The 24,642-nt window shown below is 42.0% G+C and overlaps 1 protein-coding gene across 1 annotated transcript in view; it reads left to right on the forward strand.

Annotated features, from left to right (window-relative positions):
- slc43a1b (solute carrier family 43 member 1b) overlaps positions 1-23,524 on the forward strand; it is a 36,685-nt gene extending 13,161 nt beyond the window's left edge. The window contains exons 6-15 of the mRNA XM_030432409.1: positions 5,637-5,729; positions 5,894-6,027; positions 8,334-8,476; positions 12,666-12,812; positions 13,038-13,073; positions 18,788-18,920; positions 19,194-19,323; positions 19,462-19,535; positions 21,275-21,398; positions 21,504-23,524. Of these exons, the coding sequence (XP_030288269.1) occupies positions 5,637-5,729; positions 5,894-6,027; positions 8,334-8,476; positions 12,666-12,812; positions 13,038-13,073; positions 18,788-18,920; positions 19,194-19,323; positions 19,462-19,535; positions 21,275-21,398; positions 21,504-21,734 (1,245 nt within the window). The 3' untranslated portion in view covers positions 21,735-23,524. The remainder of the gene's footprint in view (positions 1-5,636; positions 5,730-5,893; positions 6,028-8,333; positions 8,477-12,665; positions 12,813-13,037; positions 13,074-18,787; positions 18,921-19,193; positions 19,324-19,461; positions 19,536-21,274; positions 21,399-21,503) is intronic.
- The last annotated feature ends 1,118 nt before the right edge of the window (positions 23,525-24,642 follow it).

Genomic DNA, 24,642 nt, shown 5'->3' on the forward strand with positions numbered 1-24,642 from the left:
GACATTCCAGATAAGACATTAAATGAGGGCTTGAAACCATGTTTGGTGCCTAACCCTGCAACTCTACCGTTTGAACAACAGGAGTTGCTGCAGTTGCAATTAAAGCAGCAGTTGAAGTTGGAGAGGATGAAATTTTGAAGTAGAAATGGAAACCATAAAGCACAAAAACTGGTGTGCAAAGTTGGAAGTGCAACAGTATCAATTACAGCTGGTAAAAGATGCGTAGAGAACTGATGGCCTTAAAGGTAGGAACACACTGGCCCAACCGTTGGACGTCTGAAGCGTTTGGAGAGGCTCGGACAAGGTCGGGAACAAATATGTTTGGTGTGTTCAGCTGCGTCGGAAGCTTTCGGAGCCGCGCGGACGTTGTCGGATCCGACTGAGCATGCGAAGTCTGAGGAGGAGGGCCATCGGACGTCTGAGCCATTGGATTCTCTGATTGGTTGTATGCCAGCTGAATGGCCGTTCTGATTGGCGTTGTGCTGGCGAATCAGCGCGGTGTGTGGGAGGGGCAGAATACTGTGTGCGCTTTGTTTTTCTATGTACTCCGTTTGGTCATTTCCCGTTTTCATGTTTTGCAGTACTGGCACGAGACTAGTTGTTATGTCCGTTCAGGACAAATTAATTCTTGTTAGTTTGGTAATGCCTCGCTACATGTTTAGTATGCAGCTGTTTTTATCGGAAATAGTTAAGTTTCGTTTTGATCGAAAGTAAAGAGAGTTGCGTGCACAAGCCTCTCGTTTACAACTCACAACACAAGCGCCACCCGCTTATTGCATCTCGCGCAAGCGCAGAACGTACACGCTACTGTGGAGTAGGCAGTACGTCGAAGCGGTGTGTTCAATGCAACTTTTCTGCCGAACGGGTCAGACAAGAGGCAACGGAGTGGTCGGAGAGTGGTCGGATAAGGCAGTTGGACGCCTGGGCGGTGTGTGGGGGCCTTAAGGCCTCAGAGGCCAAGTCTACTTAGATTGATCTGGTTAATAATCTCTGCTTGCTTCCCAGGTTCAGCAAGTCTGATCTAGACTCATTCTTTTCTGTTTTGAAAGGGTAACAGATGACAGAACAATGTTGCTACAGTGTATTTTGACTGGTAAGGCCCAGGAGGCCTACTCAGCTTCAAGTATAGCTGAGAGTGGGGTTTATGACACAGTGAAGGCAGCAGTGATGAAGGTATATGAACTTGTGCCAGAGGCATATCGCCAGCATTTTAGATCTAGGAAGAAGCTGGATAATCAGGCCTACACTGAATTTGCCTGTGACTTAATTTCTCAGTTTATCTGTTTAACTGGTGTGCAGCATCTAAAGTGGATACATTTGTTCTCTGCAATCTGGTGATACTGTAACAACTCTGTGCCTGAATGTGTCTACGTACAGTAATGAACATGAAGTAAAAACTCAAAGTAAAAGGTTGCAGTCTTTGCTGATGAGTATGTTCTAACACACTGATGTTTCTTTGATACAAAAGGAGAAGCTTGTCATAAAAATGATTTATTCCAGGTCAGGTAAGATAAATCCAGCTCATGAGGCAGCACCGCAAAAGTTTATTTAGGGTGGGCGGAGTGACACCTGAAGGTACTGTTAGGTAAGGGGGAACTGGAAAAAGGAGTGTCCAGTGTTGAACACCATGGGGTCCTCTGGTCAGGTGAAACCTGCTGTTCTGGCTGCTTCAGTCATAACATCTGACAGCAGGGAGCTAGGTCAAGTGCAGGCTTGTATTGAGCTGGTAGCTCCTCAGGCTGACTACTCTGCTTTTATGTTGAAGGGTGGGTCTTTTTGGTAGGAGGTGGGGTGCAGGTTCCCATTAAAATATTAAGAGACACTGGGGCACTAGACTCTTTCATTCTTGGGTCTGTGTTACTATTTTCATTAAAAAAATGACACATGTGGATGTGTAATGATACTTGGGATGGGTATGATTCCATTTTCTGTCCCATTGCATCAAGTGGTTCTCAACTGTGGTCTTGTTTAGGGGGAGGTGTCAGTGGGTGTTTGTCCCGTTGCCTGTTAAAGGTGTGCACATGATATTGGGGAATGATTTGGCTGGTAACAAGGTGTGGGCCAATGGTGAGCCTCAGGTAGTGAAACCACCTATGTTTCCCACTGTGGTAGCACCCTCTGTGACATCACTGCACTTGGGTAACTTTTTCCAGGCTGTGCCATCCGTGCTGCCAGCCACGGTGTAGTGGAACCAGAGTGTTTGGAGTTGCCAGATTCTTTGGTGGTTGACCAGTTGGCAGGTTCTCAGGCTGATTCCTCTTTAACTGAGCTGTTTGACAGAGCTGTGCCAGCATCGGCGGTGAGGGGATACTGCTCAGTGCTATTTCCTCCAAAATAGTCTATTGGTTCAGAAGTGGCTGTCACATGGTGATGCATCTGTAGGAGAGCCAATCTTCCAAGTTATTGTCCCTACTAACTGTCACATTAAAGTGCTCAAGATGTCACACGGTGATGTGGCAGGTCATCTTGGCATCCGTAAAACCTATGACCCCACATTACAACATTTCTTCTGACCACACTTAGAGTGATGTTTGTACAGGTATGACAGGTAGGACATGTCACACCATACATTTAGCAACTCGTGAAATTGTCCAGGAGAGTCCTGGATTCAGTCCGAATGAGCTGGTGCTTGGCCATAAAGTGCGTGGCCCACTTGCAAGAAGGTTGCTTGCCAGAGGATCTGCCTCAAAATCTTGTAGATTTTGTCAACAGCTTCAGACTACAACTGTACAGGGCGGGTAAGCTGGCTAGGCAGAAGCTGCAGAAGTAATAGGGCAAGATGAAGAAAAGATATGACCAACAGGCTGAGGCTCGCCAGTTTTACCCAGGTGACTCTGTGCTTACTCTTCTGCTTCTTGTAGATATACATTTCTAGGCCAAGTTCAGTGGTCAATACTCAATGTACTAAAGAAAGCCACCTTCTTCCAGCCACATTAAAATCAACACAACTGCTGTAACTACTGAACTACATAACATTGCATGCAGTTATTAGGATAATGACATTAGCTCATACCAGTGGCGGTTCTAGACCAGTTTTAATAGGGGGGCCAGGTTGGGGCCGGTTTTTTTGTTAGGGGGCACATACAACCCGGAAAAAAGGATAAATCCCTCATTCAGACAAAGCAGTGTTTACAATTTCAACAATTTTGATTGGGTAGTAAACTGCTGAGACACTTTATTTCTGCCTTTCCCTTCAGAACAAAATCATTGCAAAAAATCTGTCACTGTATTATTAATGCAGACTCCCTGTCAGGGGGGCCACAGGGGTGTCCAGACTCAGAGTTACGGGGGCACTGGCCCCTGTTGGCCCCCCCCCTAGAACCGCCCCTGGCTCATACCATGAATTTGGAGTCTAATATGGTAGTTAATAGTTTGACTGTTTAGTTTGGGATTTGCCAGTACAGGCTTGCCTGATTCTTTACACATGAGCTAACACTAGCTTGATTTTACCTTGTAAATGATGTAACTTTTTCTGTGCTATGTTTGTTTGGGATGTGACTAAATATCGATATTGCAGTATATTGTCCCTTCGTCTAGCAATAAGATCATCAGCACACTGGTACCATATTGAAAATATGTAGTAAATAAACATGTAGGATTTGCCTGACGATATGACTTAAAGTGACACTCTCGCCAAAAAGCAACCAAGGCTTTATTTGGGATTGAATATGAGTCAAACCTTCATGTAAAAGCATAATTACGACGAAAGAGGCACTTTTAAGTTTTACCGTGGTTTCGTTTTTAGGCAAGCTAATTTTCAATAGAGTGCAGGGGCACTTTTACGCTAGAAAAATCATCAAAATCGCTATTTTTAAAACACTAAGAGCTCGACACAACATGAAACAGAGTTTAATAAAAAGAAGGTTTTTGGACAACTCAGGTTAGTAGCTGTATCCCCGAGTGTGACCTAACAGGAAAGCTTGAGGAGCAGTCCACCATTACTCTCCTGGAAATGTTCTCAATGCTCATGTTCATGAGTAGAGACCCCGGTGATACTACGAGCAAAGTTTCATGTTGTGCAGAGCCTTCTTAGTGTTTTAAAAATAGCGATTTTGATGCTAGCGCATGAGTTCCCCTCACACTCCATTTAAAATTAGCTTGCCCAAAAACGAAACTACGGTAAATCTTAAAAGTGCCTCTTTCTTCGTAATTATGCTTTTACACAAAGGTTTGACTCATATTCAGTCACAAATAAAGCCTTGGTTGCTTTTTGGGGAGAGTTTAACTAAAACTGGACTTTTTCACTCTTTGTACTGCGTCGCCTCCTTAGCTGCTGTTGTCTTCAATGTTATTTATTATAACACAATCGCTTTATCGTGATATTATTGGTACCACTGGCAACGCATGGTGAATGGTATTGTATTATGACCCCTCCAATTTTTGTAGCTTTTTAGCAAGTCACAAATATATTTCAATAATTTTAGGATGTAAGTGGGTTCTGTTTTAGCTCAAAATTCAAATGATCAATCGGACGTGGGAAAAAATGAAGCACTGGATCAATGTTGATAATTAAGATGCTCTTTCCTCCACCTGATGCACTGCATACTCTCTTGCTTTATCAGTAAACTGTGCTTTCCCCTGGTGCCACCATCAGGACAAAATGTTAACTTTGCACACAAGATATCATCTATTGAACAGATTCCCATTCAGTTTGCTGTGTTCATTTCTGGCCTTTTCTCTGGTCCTACATTCTGCTGCTAGTGTTAATCATCCAACATTGTGTAATGTGAGTGTAATGAAAGCAGAGTTGCTGGAGACAAACTTCAAAAACGTGTGTTATTCACATGCTGGCTTCAGCTTCATCTGGATATACTGTTTTATGACATTCTAGAATAGAAATGATCAGTTGTCAGAAAATATCTGATCATTTACAGTGAGCATGAAGGCCTCTAGTGTGAGCAGAGCCACGTGCAGTGTGATTGGCAATGCTTCAACTGAGTCTATAGTTAGTTAAAGTCTGTACGCACACACACACTCACACTAAAACTTACCATCTGCATGGCCAGAAAAAGTTCACATGCACGCAGCCACCAATGCCAATAGTCACACCAAGTGTCTGTGTGTGTGTGTGTGTGTGTGTGTGTGTGTGCCCGTGCGCGAAGGACAAAGAGTACCGACATAAAGAGCACATACTTTTTGAGTTCGAGCTGAGAATACTTAATGATGCTGTTGTGCCATGTTGGTTCTGCTTTGTTTCTTTCTTATGTGAGTGTGTGTGTGTCTCTTTGTGTCAGTGTGAGTGTGAGTGTTCCTTAGTTATCTTAATTTCCACAGATGTAAGCTTGTTTATCACAAAGCAGCAGCGCTACTTGCTGGTTGAGTTTTTAAAGTGCATTTGACTCACTTTAAATGTGGATTACTTTGCTCACAACAACATGCCTGGAAAAGGCCAAAGGTCATTGGCCCCAAACATAGCTGATTAAAACATTTAACAGTATTATTTACAGGAGTTCAGAAGCCTTGTTTTTGACTGAAACACAGCAAAGTGGGGCCAGACCTACAAATGTATTTCACCAACTGACTGTTGAAGGCTCCCCTTTCACACTTACTGCTGACTGATAAGCACAGCTGCATGGGTAATTTATGTGTTTGATACTGTAAAAGTTTTCTTTTTAATCTCTCTCTGTGTCCTCCAGCTGCCTAACATGTTTGGAAATGTACGGTCAACCATCCTCTCCCTCATGATTGGCTCGTATGCCTCTTCAGCTGTTACCTTCCCTGGTGTCAAGGTGACCACACACACACACACACACACACACACACACACACACAAAAAGTCAAGGATGCAGCTGAAGGACTAAGACTGCAGAAGTACAAGAAGAACGTCATTTTTTTTACATGTTCTCAATCTCTTCTCTTCCCCTCTTCTTTCTTTCTTAACACTCCTCTTCAGTTGATTTATGACCTTGGTGTGTCGTTCCGTATCATCATGTGGGTTTGGTCTGGTATGGCCTGCTTGGTCTTCCTCAACTGCTTCTTCAACTGGCCTGCTGAATCCTTCCCTGCACCTGAAGACATCAGATACTCGTCAGTACACTCTGCATCCTGTAGTTACAATATTACTCAGGGTTTCCCCTCCATATAATTGGCTGTGGCACACCGCCACGGCAAAATAAAAGCCACCACACCTTAAAAATTCAGACATAAATAAATCCAGTGTTAGAGAAAGATAATATTTTACTGTCGTCTTCCACCGCAGTCCTTGATGTTAACTTGCATGTTGGAAATTTAGCTTGATAATTAGCTAGAGGATTAAAATGGTGATTAAAACCGCATCCGACGCGTTTTCCGACAAATTACATTCCGTACCCGAGCCGACCCGCTATAAATTGATACCGACGCCCGAAGGAAAATTGGACGGACGCAATTTTTAAAAGTGAAAGTAAGACAGCGTGGGGAATGGGAGTTCAGGGAGGGCGCAAGCACGCATGAATGAGCTCATATGAAATATAAATGCTTATCATTTGTGTCGCTATATAATAATAATGACTGATGATAAGTGATGACTTGAAGATTATTTTTCATCCGTGCAGGACTCTGACTTAGATATAGATAGATACATAGATATAGATAGAAAAATCCTGTCTTGAAACAAATAATAAAAATAGTATTTCTTTACAATATAGAGGAATCTTCATTACAAGCCCATGCAGGGGAGTTCATGATGGCTGTGGGAGACAGTAGACAATATAACCAGAGACAAAAAATGAAATTCCCTAAGTGACATATGAAATAAGTTTAAATATTAAACTCTCTCTCTCTCTCTCCCCCCAACCCCCCCCCATTGTATGAAGATTGTCATACAATAGAAGATTGTATGACAATCTATTATATATTACTACCTTATTGTACAAAATGGAGTAAGTATATTGCATTTGAGTCTGCTCTTTTCTATGTCATATTGCTGTACTATACTTAGTATCAGTGGCGCCGACAGCAGGGGCGGTTCTGGGGGGGGGGGGGCCAAGAGGGGCCAGTGCCCCCGTAACTCTGAGTCTGGACCCCCCTGTGGCCCCCCTGACAGGGAGTCTGCATTAATAACACAATGACAGATTTCTTGTAATAATTTTGTTCTGAAGGGAAAGGCAGAATTAAAGTGTCTCAGCAGTTTACTACCCACTCAAAATTGCTGAAATTGTAAACACTGTTTTGTCTGAATGAGGGATTTATCCTTCTTTCCGGGTTGTATGTGCCCCCACCAAAAAAAAAGCCAGCCCCAACCTGGCCCCCCTATTAAAACTGGTCTAGAACCCCCACTGGCCGACAGGATTCAATTTCGGTACGCACAGAAACAGCAAATACAATAAATGGAAAAATACTTTTTTTAAGACAAAATCTAATGTTTTCAGTATCAGATTGCAGCGCCTACGTGATGTGTGAGACTGTGGTTATTCTGAAACAAGTTCAATGGCTGCTGTGTGGAAAACCACGCTGTGGCCCGTAATCGCGGTGCAGACGAGTGAGTTTGGAGCTGACCAGAGGAGAGAAAAAAGAGAACGATATGACGCGACTGTAGCCGCCATGATATGACGACGTCGCCCCCGCTGAGGAGGAACTATGAAGAACTCAGTTGTGATGGAAAAGCACCTAAACTGAGTCGAGTAGAGCCGAGCTGTATTGTGTAGTGGAGAAGGGGCAACACATCCTATGCGCAATTGCGCACACACGCAGTTGCGTCTCTCCAGGTAACTGTGTAAGAGAAAGAAAAGCTCTGACTTGCTTGGGCAGACGTTGTTTGTTGTCACCCGCTGATTTGTATAATTTAAATATCCAGCCGACCGAACCTTCCAATCCGGCCCCGGCTTAGCACCCTGTACAGTGCACTGCAGACCTGCAGCATTTGTTTTCATCCAAACTTTGTAAACGTGGACGGGATTTGTAGAAGACATATGTATGGTGCTCACTAGCCTATGCTTTTCCTATAATTAAATGCATCTCTGTGCAGAGAGGGATATAGGCTATAAAAAAGGAACCCCAAATCCCCGCTTTCCCGCTAAGCAGAGGGAGAGGGAAATTACACAGAATACAAATTGCTTTATTTATTTTTTTTCACATTCAAAACAAGTACGCACAGTGCGTTCAGGATTCCGGCTGGCGGCGCCACGGCTTAGTATTATGTCTATTTTACCTTGTCTTCTCCTTATTTAGACCCTACATTTAACCCTCTGCTAGAGCCCTTTCTCAGTTTGACACTTTTGACTTAGTGTTCAGTAAAGTAACACAGATGTACTGTCACTTTTTTGTCACTGTCCTCTTTGAATCATCATGAAGTGAGGGCTAGAGAGATTTAGGAAGTCTTATTATGGTATCAATCTATTGTCTTCTCTCTACAGTAAAAAAGTAAAGCTTAGTGGGGTTGTGACTGAGGACAAGATGACTGGGGACAGGTATGTCACCCATATGACCACCATGGAAGACACAGTGGGAGCCAGGCAGCCAGGACCCGAGCAGACAGACTCCCAGAGCACAAGCCAAGGTCAGGGACATTTTGTCTTATGTGTTATTTACATAGATGTGTTTCTATAGAACAAAATTGAGGTTTCCACCTCTTGTCAGAGTGGACAGGTCTGTGAAACAGCATGTAGATTACTGCAGTACATGACACCAAGCTTTCTGGTTTCGTACTGGTGCAAAGAAGTAGGCATGGATCCAATTATTGACTGCCTGAAAAGACCATGATGTATAACTCTAAATCATGCAGATAAGAAATATAATATAGAGACCTTTACACCCAACAATAATAAAACAAAACACTGTTGTATTATTCCTGCTGTTCAGGAGGTGAGGTAAAAGACTGAAGACTTGTCTGTGCACACAAAACATGTATTTCTCTCAATTTTTTAGGAAAAAACATCCAATTTAAAATCTGTTCTAGTGAGCGCTTCCCCTTTGCCAGGATAATCTGTCCCCCTAACAGGTGTGGTGTATCAAGATGCCAATTGATGATTAGAGCAAAGGTGTGCATTGGACAAGTACCATTAAAAGGCCACTCTAAAATTGTTGGTTTTAAAGGGAGGCAGTTGGCATGCTGACTGTAGGACCGTCCACCAGAGCTGAACCGAATGTTCATCTCACTACCTTGTTACGACCAGGGCCAAGGGGAAACCCTGGCGCAACATGAATGTGAGACTCCCCTCTTCCCATCCTCCAAGCACCACCAGCAGCAAAGCATTTTAACATAGTTTTATTGTAAAACAAAGCTGGTACACACTCACCGGCCGTTAAACTCTTGTCTTCCAGGCAGGAACCAATCAGCTCCCAGGGACAACCTACAATCACAGACGCACCTACAACCAATCTCACACACTCACTCAGGCAAAGAGGGATACTAGAAAACAGACAAACATTTGACCTCTATGGTCATAACAACCTTTAACTGTCTCCACTGTCTTTTCTGTGAATTTGAGGATAGGGGTGTCATTTTCTGGTGTGACCATGGTTTGCCTCATGCATTACAACACATTTCCTTTGCATGGAGTTGGTCAGGTTGTTCACTGTGGCCTCCGGATTGTTGCTCCACTCATCCTTAGTGGCTGCGTGAAGATGTCTGATATTGGCAGGAAGTAGAACTTGCTGTTGTACATGCTAATCCAAAGAACTCCATAAATGCTCATGGCCATGCAAGAACTGAAGTACCTTTTTATAATGTCACTGAAACTTACTTTGGTGCCAGACTGTGGTGACAGCTGTATTTAAGTCAATGGGAGATGATGGAGAAACACAGAAAAACATATCTACTGATAAAGAAATGCCTCCCGAAAAAGAAAGAACAGACTTCACAGAGTAGGTTAACGCCTGATTTTTTCCTGAATGTATGACAGGGCTGATGGTATTGTGATCAAACAAGGCAGGTCTGACTGATTTCTGCTAATAAGACTGCAGTCAGGAATGAACAAGGTGTCAATAGAAAAATCAGGGGTTAACCTCCTCTGTGAAGTTTGTTTTTTGATTTTCTGGAGGCAGACTGGGGGAATGGGTATTGGTGATACTTCTGGTGCTTGGTAAAACTAGTGTGATCAAAGTATCAGAATAACTGATGCAGAAGTCTATGGAGGATGTATTGGACAAGTAGACTAAGAAATATTTACATCATATGTCTGTTAAGTTCTTGAAAGGAGACCCAAGTGCAGGACACAGAACAGGTTTAGAGCAGTAAAGGGGTTTTATTGTTAGGCAGGGTTAGGTGAAGACTGAAAGCAGGCAGGTGAGGCTGACTTGAGTGGAATGGATGAGGCAGAGTGGCAGGCAAGGAACGGCAGACTGGCTGGCAGACTAGTGAGAGGGTGATTATCCTGAAGCACAAACAACAAAACACAGCAATTTAGTACACGAAAATCAAGGGGAAGCAAAAACACTATGGGAGCCAGAAAGTATTTACCACTGTAGGGAAACAACAATCTAGGGCCAGTTGTTCAAAACATTTAATCTGGATCAAAATGATCCGGATTTGGAAATCACATTTTTTGCTATCCAGGATCAGGTAATCTGTCATACTTTTATGCTGGTTTTTCAAAGCAACATTGGTTTGGATCACCTTGCTCCAGATACACAGTTTTCAAGATTACCAAATCCAGATTACCAGAGCTCTAAACCAACCGATCAGATGGCATAACATTAGGAGAAAGAGCTTATCCACTTCTACCATGGCTGATGACTCCTTTCCTTGCAGCAACCACACCTGCGCAGGCACACTTCAACACTGCTCATTGCAAAACAAGATGTGCAATTGAGCCTTTAAATGGAGTTCTGAAGAGACGCTTTGCATGCCTTAACTACTTGGGAGTGGAGCCACAGGGAGCATGCATCATAATACTTGCGTGTATTGTCCTGCACAACATCGCTACCAGGCGCAATGTCCCTCTCCGTAATGATGTTTATGATGCACCTGAGCCTGTTGAAGAACCAGACCAACCTCTGGCGTTCTGTCAAAATGAGGGACTGACTGGACGTGTAGTAAGGGATGCCATTGTTAGAAATTATTTTTGACAGGTTTATCTCTGATGATTGTTTCTTTGAAATTAATATACAGTGATGAATGACAGAAAAAAAAATATTATTTTTGTTTGTTATTAAAATCTGTTTGAGGAAATTATTTCATGGGGACAAGATCATTTTTATTTTTATTTTATTTTTATTTTACTGAAAGGCTTAATTGGTAGCCTATGTCTACTTTATCTACTTTATCACTGTAACAGTTAAACAAGTCAAGTACAAAATATAAGTAAAAGTACTATACACTAAATGATAAAAATGTATTATTTGACCAATTTTAAAGTTTTACTACATTTTCTTCCTGAAATCCACCTTGAAATCCTACCTCCTGTTGGGATCAGGATAATCCTGTTTTTTTGGATAAAAGTTATCCAAATCCTACTGAAATGTTTTGAACAATGTTTTCAGAATCCTTCTTTCCCTTTTGAACAACCCATTTTCAAGATTTGATCCAATCCAATAACCAAAATCAGATCAGATTACCTTTGAACAACTGGCCCCTGATCCCAACAGGATCTACATTTAAATCAAACAAAAAATCATTAGCTGAATAGCAACACACCACGATACCAACGGATCTGAAAGATGAGAAATTAAGGATTAGTCTGCACACTTACCACTATGATAACTGAGAGAGCTTTCAAGTCTGGCACCATGGACCAAATGATCCTTCCTCCTTTTATAGGTTCCACAGTGGAGGGCAGGAGGGGATTTATGATACAAAGTGATTTATGTGTGATACACAAGCATTTTTAGTGATGTCCACTATGAAAAACTCACTTTGTGTCGGTTGCCAAAACCTTCATCTGCCATCAGGAGGAGCAGTGGAAATGTTTACCACTTATCAAAAATCACTTTGTCCTTATGTTGTAGCTAACTGTTTTTTTTGTTTTTTTGTTTTTTTTACCTTGTAATGTCGAAGTTTGTTGTTTGTTTGCAGTACCCCAGAAACACTGGCTCAGGGCCTCATGTCCCCTGAGATCCTAAACATAGGAAAGAAGACCTGACTTCTTTAAATAATGTTTAACATACATTTTTCAAATTAAAAAGATATAAACAAAACCTAAAGAATCTCTGGACTAAAACTTTAATTTACTGTTTTATATATTGATTTTTAAAGCTATAATTTTCTTATTTGACAAACCAATTGTTTTTAATACCACAATATATAAATGAGCTAAAATAAATTAGCTTCAATTAGTTCATTGAATGAAAGTATAATAATAATCTTGTGATAAGTAATTTTGTCAGTTTATCAAATGTAAAAATTTGAGTATAGGGGGAATTTCCTAATGGGAAACCATTTGAAATTCTCTAAAATCCCAGGCTAGATAATACACCAATAGCAACATGCCTCAGTGGGATTGTTTTAAAAAAATAGGTGAAGGCTCCTTGAGATTTCCAAGAGTTAGAAAACCAGTAGCCCTGAGAGCTCCAGTTCAGTCTGGTCCTGGGATTGGCTAGACTGTATTGAGGTAAAGGCTTTTGCGACAGACACTAAACAACAACAGTGGATTCCTTTGAACATTTTCAATGACTCGGATTGAGAAGAAGGATAACCAACAATTACCTATTGTCATAGTCCCTGCAAACAGAGTGGCTCTCTGTGAAGTTCTCTACCTAAACTTAAGACTGTTTCCACACATTAACTCTGTCTGTCTGTCTGCCTTCAGGCTCGGTGCCGCTATGTCATTCTATGTGCTCTCCCATCCTCCTGTGGAGTCTCATCACCATGGCAATGACTCAGCTGAGGCTGATCTTCTTTATGGGTGCCATGAACAAGATGCTGGAGTTCCTGGTCACCCATGGCAATCTAAACCGTAAGAATGATAACCTACATGAATAATTTAAGTATTACTTTGTTTTGAGTATTGGGCACCAACACTGTTTTTATTCCTTTGCCATCAGTTAAGGAAATTACAGGTGAAAAAATTACAAACGTCTAGACTAAAACTGGGAAAGTAATGTGTACATTCAACCATTTCATTTGTATTTTTGATAAATCATCCTGGTGATGTCTGACCTGCCACTTTTGTCTATTTCAGCTTCAGAAGAGCTGCAGAGGGAAGCAGAGGAACAAGGTAAGAGTCATGATGCTCAGTATTTAAAGTGGACAGACACACTTTAAACACTACATGGCCAAAAGTTAGTGGCTTTAATATGTAGATGTATGTACATACATGACGGTCAGTTTACAACACTAGTAAGTTAAAATAACTCACTGTGAGTTTTTGTTACACTCATGACACAAACACCGGTCTACTACTTGAACTGTACTTGTTTAAGCCCACCATCCATCTCCAGCCTCGTCTTTAAGCAGACTTTTATGGTCTTTATACTACTTGCCTGTGTTCCTCTTTTGCTGCTGTCATAATTATTACAGAAACTAGAGGTCATCATCTAACAAGAAACATAAATATGGGTCATAATAAGCAGCTATCAGTTGAGGAGGATGCCATTAATGATTACATTCTATGCTTTCACAAGCTCAAGCCTCTTACTACCAGAGGTGGCAAGTAACTAAGTAAAAATACTTTGTTACTGTACTTAAGTAGATTTTTCAGGTATCTGCACTTTACTTGAGTATTTATTTTTCTGACGACTTTTTACTTTTACTCCCTACATTTAAAAACTTTTTTTTTTTTTTCCTCCGCCGATGACGACACAGCGTATAAGACCTAACTAAAGTCAACCATGGAGAGAAGCGCCGTGATTTACAGGTTGTGTTAGAAGCCCTTTTTAGATAGAAAAGGCTGCACATTTGCTCCAAGGTAAGGACGGGAATGTGCCGGCCTGTCTTAAGGCCCCCACACACCGCCCAGACGTCCAACTGCCTTATCCGACCACTCTCCGACCACTCCGTTGCCTCTTGTCTGACCCGTTCGGCAGAAAAGTTGCACTGAACACACCGCTTCGACGTGCTGCCTACTCCACAGTAGCGTGTACGTTCTGCGCTTGCGCGAGATGTAATAAGCGGGTGGCGCTTGTGTTGTGAGTTGTAAACGAGAGGCTTGTGCACGCAACTCTCTTTACTTTCGATCAAAACGAAACTTAACTATTTCCGATAAAAACAGCTGCATACTAAACATGTAGCGAGGCATTACCAGACGAACAAGAATTAATTAGTCCTGAACGGACATAACAACTTGTCTCGTGCCAGTACTGCAAGACATGAAAACGGGGAATGACGGAACGGAGTACATAGAAAAACAAAGCACACACAGTATTCCGCCCCTCCCACACACCGCGCTGATTCGCCAGCACAACGCCAATCAGAACGGCCGTTCAGCTGGCACACAACCAATCAGAGAATCCAATGGCTCAGACGTCCGACGGCCCTCCTCCTCAGACTTCGCATGCTCAGTTCGGATCCGACAACGTCCGCGCGGCTCCGAAAGCTTCCGACGCAGCTGAACACACCAAACATATGTGTTCCCGACCTCGTCCGAGCCTCTCCAAACGCTTCAGACGTCCAACGGTTGGGCCAGTGTGTTCCTAACAAGCCCTTTTTAGATAGAAAAGGCGGCACATTTGCTCCAAGGTAAGGACGGCAATGTGTCGGCCTGTCTTTTTAAAACGGAGGCGTAATATTCCTCCTTTTCCAAAAGCCGCCTCAGAGGTAGGCGTAAGCATGTGACGTGACGTGAAGCCCGAAGTTGGGCTGTGAACGGTGACATAAATTTGTCTTCAAAATAAGAGCTTTACATTGCACCCCACTGAAGTTTAGAACTGGGTTCTTAGCGGTGGGCTTTTAATTTGAAAGTAGTGACCGTCCTTAGCTTCCCGACACAACATCAAGCTAACACAACAAAACAGCTACAGAGACCGAGGAGATGCTAGCATCTCCTGGATCTCAGCGGCTGTCCAGTTGTTCATCTTAATATCCGCGGGTGAAATGAAGGACTGACTGCTGTGATCAGCTGTTTATTGGTTATAAAACTCCCCGGCTGTGGGTTGCACAACCGTGCAGGTCATGACACCTCCGCCCACCTCACGCACATTTCCGCCTCGTTTTTAGATAGCAGTCGAGGCGGAAATAAGTGTACCCTCCGAGGCGGAAAATCGGCGGACCACAACAGACATAGACAAAAACTACTCACAATAAGTTAGGGATATTGTTATTTACATGAGTGCTTTTCCTATTTGGTCTGAATTTTAATGAAATAAGTAAAAGTTCCCTTTGATATTACTAATAATGAATGAGAAGAAACACCATTTTCATTAGTTTAATATTTATTACCCCAAAAATTTTGACAATAACAAGGATAGCCCCAAATAACAAAAATCGACAATGTCAGTAGCGGGTGTTTCCACCATTTGCCGCAATGACAGCTTGACAGCGACGTCTCATGCTCCTCACCAGCCTTATGATGTTGTTCTGAGGCAATGCGTTCCACTCCTCCACAAGTGCTACACGCAGTTCTGCCAGGTCACGTGGGGGTGGGGTACGATCATCCAATCTCTGCTTCAGCTGGTCCCAGACAGGTTCAGGTCAGGGGACATTGCTGGCCATACCATATGAGGCACTCCGACTTCCTGAAGTCGAGCTGTGACAATTCTGGCACGATGTGGTGGAGCATTATTATCCATGAACAGAAAGTTGGGGGTGTGCTGGCGGAATTGGGGGATGATGATGGGTTCTATGATGTCTCTGAGGCAAGAACGTGCAGTGACTGAGCCATCTACAATAACCAAATCTGTTTTGCGCTGACTGGTGATGCCTGCCCAGACTGTTGCACCTCCTCCACCAAAGGGAACCCTGGGGACCATGTTGACCTCAGCGTATCGCTCACCTCGCCTTCTCCAGCAACGCTGATGACCATCATTTCTGTGCAAGGTGACCCGACACTCATCAGTGAACAGGACGGTAGACCACTGCTGCATTGTCCAGGTCACATGGTCTCGTGCCCACTGCAAACGTTCACGGCGGTGTCTTGGTGTCAGTGGAGTCAGCTGCAACGGTCGTCTGGCATTCAAGCCAAAGCGGTGGAGTTTCGAATGGTTTGTCTGGAAACCCTAGTACCCCTCACATCTCGTAACTGGGCCTGCAGCTGTGTGGCAGTTGCATAACGATGTCTGAGTGCATAGGTCCTTAGGTACTGGTCATCGTTGCGGTCTGTCACTCGTGGGGCTCCACTCCTGGGTCTGTCACGAACTCTGCCAGTAGTTCTGTGTCTTGATGCAAGTCTGCTGATGACACTTCGAGACACACCAAGTTCACGAGCAACATCTGACTGCCTGCCACCGACCCGAAGGCGTGCTATTGCCAGGTGGCGCTGCTCGTCCGTTAAGTGACGTCGTGTGTCCATGGCTGTTTGAATGATGAACTTGGAATGACTTACTGACAATACCATCTTTTTATACCCACAGAATGTTGAAATTGATGCCACATTGAAAAGGGTTGTCTTTTAGTTTTTTGGTATTGGCCCCAATATGTAAGGCACACTGTACACAGTGAGACCATTACGTGGAAAACACAAAATGAGGTGTGTCTATCACCCCAATACAATTGCCTCCCTATCCCAAAACTCTCTGAAGTGAAACAAACACCGTATGTATGAAATCCACTGAGTCTCTCACAATATCCCTAGCTTATTGTGAGTAGTGTACATACAGACCCCTAATTTGCCGCCCTCTGTCTAAAACCGCGGACCGAGCCGCCAAAAGGACGGGCAAATTGGCGGCTTGGTGCTCTGTCTAAAAACGGGTAGAGAGAAAACTTGCAGCAGCGACATGGAGGAAGAAAGTGAACCAACCAGGGAACGACGACGCATCATATTCGAAGAAGCAAGACATTCCCCATTCATGACCTTATTTAAGAGAACTGTGTGAGGTTGTCGGCTCAAAGAATGATTCATGGCGAATGCGTTGTGTCCTGTGCCAACCTAAAAACCACAAGCTTCTGGCGTTCAAGAGCTCTCCGTCAAATCTGAATAAACACATTCAGGTAAGGTGTATTTTCAGTTGTTATCATTAGCTCATTTAGCATTTCTTGTAGGCCAGTTTACAACGTTAGCAATATGACAACACATTGTTTTGATAGTATAGAGCTAACACTAGCTAGCGCACAGTTAAAAAAAACAACAACCCAATAATCCTCAATTAATTGCCGTATTGCCACTGTTGTGAGGCGTTACTCTTCAGGGCTCTCTGCCAGAAAGCCCCTCTTGGGTAGGTTTAGGGGTTGAATGGTGATTTAGGTTAAAATAAATACATGTTCAGTAAAAACTTTTAAGCCGAAAGGTCTCAAGGCTAATGTCCCTTGTGTGCCAATAGTTGTTAATCATCTACGTCAACACCGCACAAAGACAACGTTAAACATTTATATAACAATTCTGTCAGGTGAACCACTTTTCTTATGGTCACTGTGTCTTATATGTGTGTGTTGTCACTCCTACAGAAAGCACGTGAGTCATTTGGAGAGATACAAAAACCTCACTGCACCTACTTTGAAGAGGAAGTCGACCTCAGATGAAGGCCCATCGAAGCAGCATAAAATGGGAAACCAAGCTAGAGTGCTACCTGGCCTGCCCGGATGATACCATGGATGTCCTGAAATCCTTCCCAGCAGTCTGCAACGTGTCACTGAAGCTCAACACACCTCTACCTGCCTCAGCTGCCTGCGAGAGGCTTTTCAGCACTGCAGGACTGATTTTCAGACCCAAAAGTACATGCCTGGATTCAAAGAACTTTGAGAACCAGATTGGCTAAAGAAACAATTTTAGGATTCCTGTAGAGATGAGTGAATATCTCACAAAGAAAAACAACATGATTAAACTAGTTTCCATGTTGATCATAATGTTTTAGGTTCTGTTGCTGAAATGGAAAACTGATTTGCACATTGGCGTAAATTAAGCCTGTCAAAACAAAAGTTTTTTTCTGTATAAAGTGTTAAAAGATACAAATTCTGTTCAAAGTAATATGTTAAGTATAGTATTGAGAGTACCAAAGCTGTTATAAAGCTGAATTATCCAGGTACTCATAAGGACCAATGGTCAATTTAGTCTTGATTATTCTTTCTGAAATTTAACTTGCAGCAAACAGACCAGTGATTTATTTATTTTTAGTCTGTACCAGAACTGTGCAGGTTGTTAATAAAGGAAAAAAACTATCCTATTTTGTGTGCCAAGAACATTTCGTTTTGTTGAGTTATCAAAAGAGGTATTGTGTATTATTGACGGCAAAAATTATTTTTTACTTTTTACTTTTGTACTTAAGTACATTTAGAGCCTGTACTTTTTTACTTTTACTTGAGTAAAGGAGCTGAATCAGTACTTCTACTTTTACTAGAGAAATTTCTTACACAAGTATCTATACTTCTACTTAAGTACCAAATGTGAGTACTTTTGACACCTCTGCTTACCACTGAGTTGATGTTGGTGGTTATACTCCAGTACAAATAGAAGAGTTGAACCATAAGCATCACTGAGGGCTCTGAGGTCGTGTCTTTGGCATTTTCTATGGGAATCTGAGAACCTGGGAGGAATTTATCATCTACAGTTAACAGTGTGTTACAGTATTCTTAGACCAACAGTTGTTTTCCAACAGAATCTAGTATTTCTCCATCTGAATTGTAAATACCAATGTGGAGAGGCTTTAAAACACTGTGAACCATCATATTGGGAATTAACCCCTTACACATTTTAGCTTCATGACCTCAGTATTTCCAAAATCCTAACCATAGATCTGAAAACACATACTGTTTGTACATGCTTCTCCCACTGACTACTTCTCAGTTTTTTTTTACCACATGCATTTCTGTGGACTATATTGTATCTCTGCATGTCCTCCCCAGTTGGTTTCTACTCCTCTATCTTCGGTACAATGCAGCTGCTGTGTTTACTGACCTGTCCAATGATTGGCTACATCATGGACTGGAAAATGAAGGAGTGTGAGGAGGAAAATGCAAATGCACAAGCAAAGAAAAGGTATGAGGAAGGTTCAGTGGCTTCTCTTTAGATTAAGGCACTGTTTTGCTTCATATAGACTGTTGTATACCAGTCAGATAGATACGTGTTTATTGTAAAGTCTATACACTGTACGATTGATTGGTTGCTGCCCATACTGGCCTTGAAGAGATCCCTTCCTTAACTAAATAATATGAAGGACAAAATCCAGTCCTGTTAATAGCACATGTTCATACTCCTGCATCCACTCATCCTCGTTAGCTGTATGCCTCTTTTGACATTTGTCCCCTTCAGCCAATCAGATCCCCCAAAGAGAGACAGAATAATCCAGAAACTGACCAATGCCATGAGAGCTTTCATCTTCACCAACATTCTATTGGTCATCTTTGGAATCATTTCCTTGATTGACAACCTGCCCATACAGGTTAGATAAATACTTGCATGCCTGCTGTTACAGTGCCAATGCTTGTGAATTTACAGACACACACACACACACAGATAAACACAGTGATGCTTTGATGATCAGTACTAAGTCTGTTCTCTGTTGTTCCTTCTCTGTTAGGTGGTGTCGTTTGTTCTGCATACCATAGTGAGAGGGTTTATCCACTCCTGCTGTGGAGGTCTCTATGCTGCTGTGTGAGTAACACTAGGAGCATCTTAAAAGCTAAAATTACAGATTAAAATTTGTACAATCAATCTTAAAGGAACATGTGTAAAGTGAAAATGTGCCTTGTAGTGGAAAACCCACAAACAATTATCACCTGACTCTGTAATTCTCCTCTGCCCTCAAGAGTTGTTTAGCATCTTTCAGCTCATTTCTTTGGTTTCCACTCTCATCAGCTGTATTTCCATAGTTCAGGCCAAAAGCAGGAAACTGTTTAATTTGCAAAAGCTATTATAAACTCACTGTACACTCCCTGCCTAACACAAACAGCAGATAGACAAAGTTTGGGGCTAGCTGGTGAACATAAGCCATATCTTGTTGGTGGGGACCAAATTAGAGCTAAACAGAGAGTGAATATCAGACTGACAAATGGCTGGAAACATGACTAAATGAATGCTAATGTGATACCCAGGTGATATAAATGTCAGTGTTATGTTTAGAGCTGCATTGCCCAGAAGCGTACAGAGAAAGACCAAGCCAGACTGCTTTACTAAGCGAGACACCTACACAAACTGTACTGCAGTGATGGAATGTACATTTAATCAATTACCTTCCTCTCAGGTGCTTGTACTTTACTTCACCATTTTCTTCTACTATACCGTACTTCCACTCTACTACATTTCAGAGGCAAATATGTGCTTTTTACTCTACTACAGTTCATAGATAACTTTAATTACTAGTTACTTTGCAGATTGCATACTGCATCATTGACTGATTAGTTCATTTCATTGGAAATCTATTTATAAATGATTTCGATAAACCTAAAAGGGCTACATATTGTATTTGATAATTGGCCAGACTGATAATCGATAGACCCATACTATACACTATATAGCCTACATATCTACATGTATCATTTGCTTAAAGCTGATGTAAGCAGTGTTGTCATTTAAGCCAACTTCCTGTTTGTTTTCAAGTCAGCAATCCCCTCTATTCCACTCTGTCACTACATGAGTTCTCTGTCCTGATTGGATGAAGTGGGCAGGGTTACCAGACTGTTCTCTTTTACCACATGAGTGGAGAAGGAGAAACAAGTTTTGCTGACCAACTACAGATACTTTAAGACTTTTACTTGAGTAGTTTCTGAGGGTGATTACTTCACCAAAATTATATTTTAACACCTAATATCAGTCCAACATTTATGGGGGCACTTGGATACAACGAAAGCCTTCTGCAAAATAACAAGATGCTTTGTGGAACACTTGTCAGATCATGATGGGATATGATGAGTCGGCTGGTTTTACATTCACTTGTGGAGTTCATGCAGCTTGCATATTCTTGCATTCATGGACATTTTTAAAAGATTCAACTTAACATGCAAACTGTTCTCTTATTATTAATTAAAATGAAGAAAGAAAGTATAACATTCCAAATAAATGCAAATGGAGGTATTTTGACTAGTGGTCGTACACATTCTGACCCTAGTGTATGATGTCCTGCTTTCTATTGTTCTCTGTTTTTATGAGACACAACATAAGAACAAAGAAAACCAAAAAAACAGAAAGCGAACTTGTCTCCTGGGAAAGGGGCCAATCACCTACTCTGAGCAAGTTTACACGTGTTTTAAAAGACAATAAAAAAAATACATATACGAGCAAACTTTGGTCCAAAAAAACATATAAGCTCAAAACATTAGCATACACCATGTGTATAGTGAGTGCATTACCGTACATCAGGGGTGTAAATATTTCTACCTCTCCTCCCACTCTAGGTATCCAGCCAATCACTTTGGGACACTGACAGGCATGCAGTCAATGATCAGTGCTGCTTTCGCCTTGCTCCAACAGCCGCTGTTCATACTGATGGTGGGACACCTAAGTGGAGATCCGTATTGGGTAGGAAGCACATGCACACACGATCAGAGAGTAGATAGGTGTATGTATAGAAGTGGTTTTATGACAGGTTTGACACATGCACTGACTTGTCTCTCCTTACAACAGATCAATTTGGGCCTTCTCATCTTCTCCCTGGCTGGCTTCCTGTTACCAGCCTATCTGTTCTATCACCGTAGAAACCTGATCATTGCAAAGGCAGAGCGTGATAGGCTGCTTGCCAGCCAATCAGACAAAGTCAATACACCTCTAACCCAATCAGGTGGTGGAACCCCTAAGAACGGGGCCAGTGGGCTTGCAGCCAATGGATACACACCAAACGGGAATACTGTTTGCTGATTGGTAGGCTTGAAATTATCAATTCGTATGAATCACAGTTCAACAGTTCAAGAATATACTGAGGAGGTTACCAACCCCATTCTGGTTTGAAAACTGTGACATCTTTATTAAAAACAAACAAGACAAAAAGATTGAAGCCAGTAACAGTGTCACACAAGGAAGACTGTGCATTGGTACAGGACATTATTTTTGTAAGGCCACAGTGAGGTTCCTCATTTAAAAAATTGTTTTTTACTTTTGTATTAAATTACATCATGTGATTATGGTGGTTTGCTTTCTCCACAAACACCCTAAATTGCCCATAAGTGAGAATATGTGTACGTGTTGTGGACCAGGAAACTGTATGCTGGGAAAGGCTTCAGTCCCTAAACCCTTGACCCTAGCAATAAGGGAAAAAGGAGGATGACAATTCAAGGACCACACCAGTGTTTCTGCTTGTGTTAGACTGTGTACTATTAAACACATACAGTCACTCTACAACAGTATTTCTAACCATGTCACCATAGTCTGTCTTATCTTTTTAGTTCACTGAATGGGCTTGAAACATCCCTGTCTTAAGTGACCTATCACAGTAAAAGGCTAAAATGCAGGCATACACATTCTCTGTGGCAATATGATTACTATTTGTTATATTGATACAGTTTGAATATTTAGACATGCATTTTGACCAAAATCACTGGTATTATAAGTGCATCAGGAAGAGTACTGTTCACTGCCACCAGGATACATGAATACAGCAGGTAAAGCCAATTTTAATGTGCATAAGGGCACCTGACTATTGTTTTAAATCAGACCTGAAAAATTGGGAATCAATCCTTCACGGTTCATAACTGTAAAAGATAGTTACAATCTGTTATACTGTTAACATGAGACAATCATGATTATGACAAAACCTGTTATTTCAAGATGATGAAATATTTAAAGCAAGATCGTGACTTGAGGAAAAAAAGAAACGCCACTTCCAGTTACAGTACATATGAAAATGGTAAGACCATGGAGAAATTAATCCACTACGACCCACCTGCAAAGCTCACAACTTAACATGATATTTAAAAAATATACATATGATTATATATTAGCATGATCTGTTTTTTTTTAGGTGGGGTAAATAGATGCAACTTTATAATATGTGTAACCCACATGGTTACTAAACCCATTTATGTAATTTAGAAGAGTTTACATGCCCCACCACAAGGCGGCGCATCAGCCCTTGACTCATTGTCATGATCACACAGCGTGTGCTCACTCTGAGCCGAGACGCAGACCAGAGCAACCACCGAGTTACAAGCTGACGAGCCCTGGAACAAGTCTTGTGTGTTATTCTGGATAAGAGGAGCCGTTTCACCGTGTGAGCCCTCTGAGAGAACTCCGATTGGTTTTTTATTTGCCAGAATAGGAATTGATTCAGATTCCGAGCCCGTGGAGGTTCGGTGGCGAGCTAGGAAGGAAGAGCGACTCGGACGGAGTGGAGAGCGGTGTGGCCAGCCGTGAGACCTACTCCGAGAACTCCAGACATCATCTCATTTCATTCGTTGACACAGATAAGAAAACAACACAAAATCTACCCGGGTAGTAGTACATGAACAGAACATTACACACACACCCCACAGAACGTAACTGAACTATTAATTTCTAATATAGAAGAAAGGACACTTTTATTTGAACTTTTCCTTTCCATTTTTCTTTATTTCTTTTGATGAAATAGCTCTATTTGTTTTGTATTTTTTTCTTTTCTTTTCATACACTGCCAGAAATAGGCAGGTGAAAGCAATAAATTGTCAACTTTCAAATTCTTGTTCCCTCATTTGAATAATTTAGAGGCCCAACTCCCCGAACCTAGAAAGAGTGTAAGTGTCAATAGTGTGTCTTCTAGTCAGGCTAAGGGCGCTACATAAAACTTGGCGAGCCAGCCAGGAGGAGATGATGGTTGAACAGTTGACAATCTGTTTGCTTTCACTGACAAAAAGTGAACTGCATATTTAGAAAACTGTGTTTGTTGTAGTTGATATTATGGATGTTATTGAGGCTGAAAATGTGAAAATACCTAACTCTGTCTTAGTAGACGGTTTAATGGGTGAAGCGACAGACAATGAGGTCATTGAATACTTAGGGCAGTACGGTCCTATTGGGAGGATAATCAAGGTGACCAGTTCAGAAGCTCGGTTTAAAGACACGACTATCGTGGAGTTTAAGTCAGGTGAGCCCATTCAGCTTCTGCAGAGCACCTTGCCCTGCAGACGACCCACTAGTAACCCAAACGTTACTAACCACATTCAGTGCCTCTCTGATCTGTATGCAGCTGATAAAGGTTCAACCTTAACGCATACTTACTTAGCTGAGTTGAAAGATGTTGCTAAGCTAAGTGGCGCTGACTTTGAGAAGGTTTTGCTGGAAGAGTTGACCAGAATTCACGAGTCAACCAAATCCCAAACAGCTGAACCAGGTATGTCCAAAACTGATCCTGGACCTCAGTTGTCCAGTGATATAACCTCAGCAGAGGTATTGACTAACCTGACCCAAACCCCTGTTAAAGTGGTCACTGACTCAACTCATTCCCATGAACATGACTCCCTTTCACTCATTGTAGGTGCAGAGGCATTACCCTCACCTAAGAAACCAGCCTTATGCTTATCCTCTGAACAACTCACCTCTCCTGAAGTCCAAAAGATGGTAGTTGAACATGTCATCAGGAATACTGACGTGGTTTCCCAGTATCATGGCCACACACAGCTTAGGTGTTTTTCTGGGAAAACTCCCTGTCCCAGCCTAGAGTCTGACTATGATACATGGCGTAATAATATTGATTTCTATCTTGCTGACCCTTCCATGTCTGACAAACTCATGGTCAGAAGAATAGTAGAGAGCCTTCTCCCACCCGCTGCCAATGTTGTTAAACATCTGGGGCCTA

Source organism: Sparus aurata, chromosome 1 (assembly GCF_900880675.1).
Source record: "Sparus aurata chromosome 1, fSpaAur1.1, whole genome shotgun sequence".
In the NCBI taxonomy this organism is placed as follows: Eukaryota; Metazoa; Chordata; class Actinopteri; order Spariformes; family Sparidae; genus Sparus; species Sparus aurata.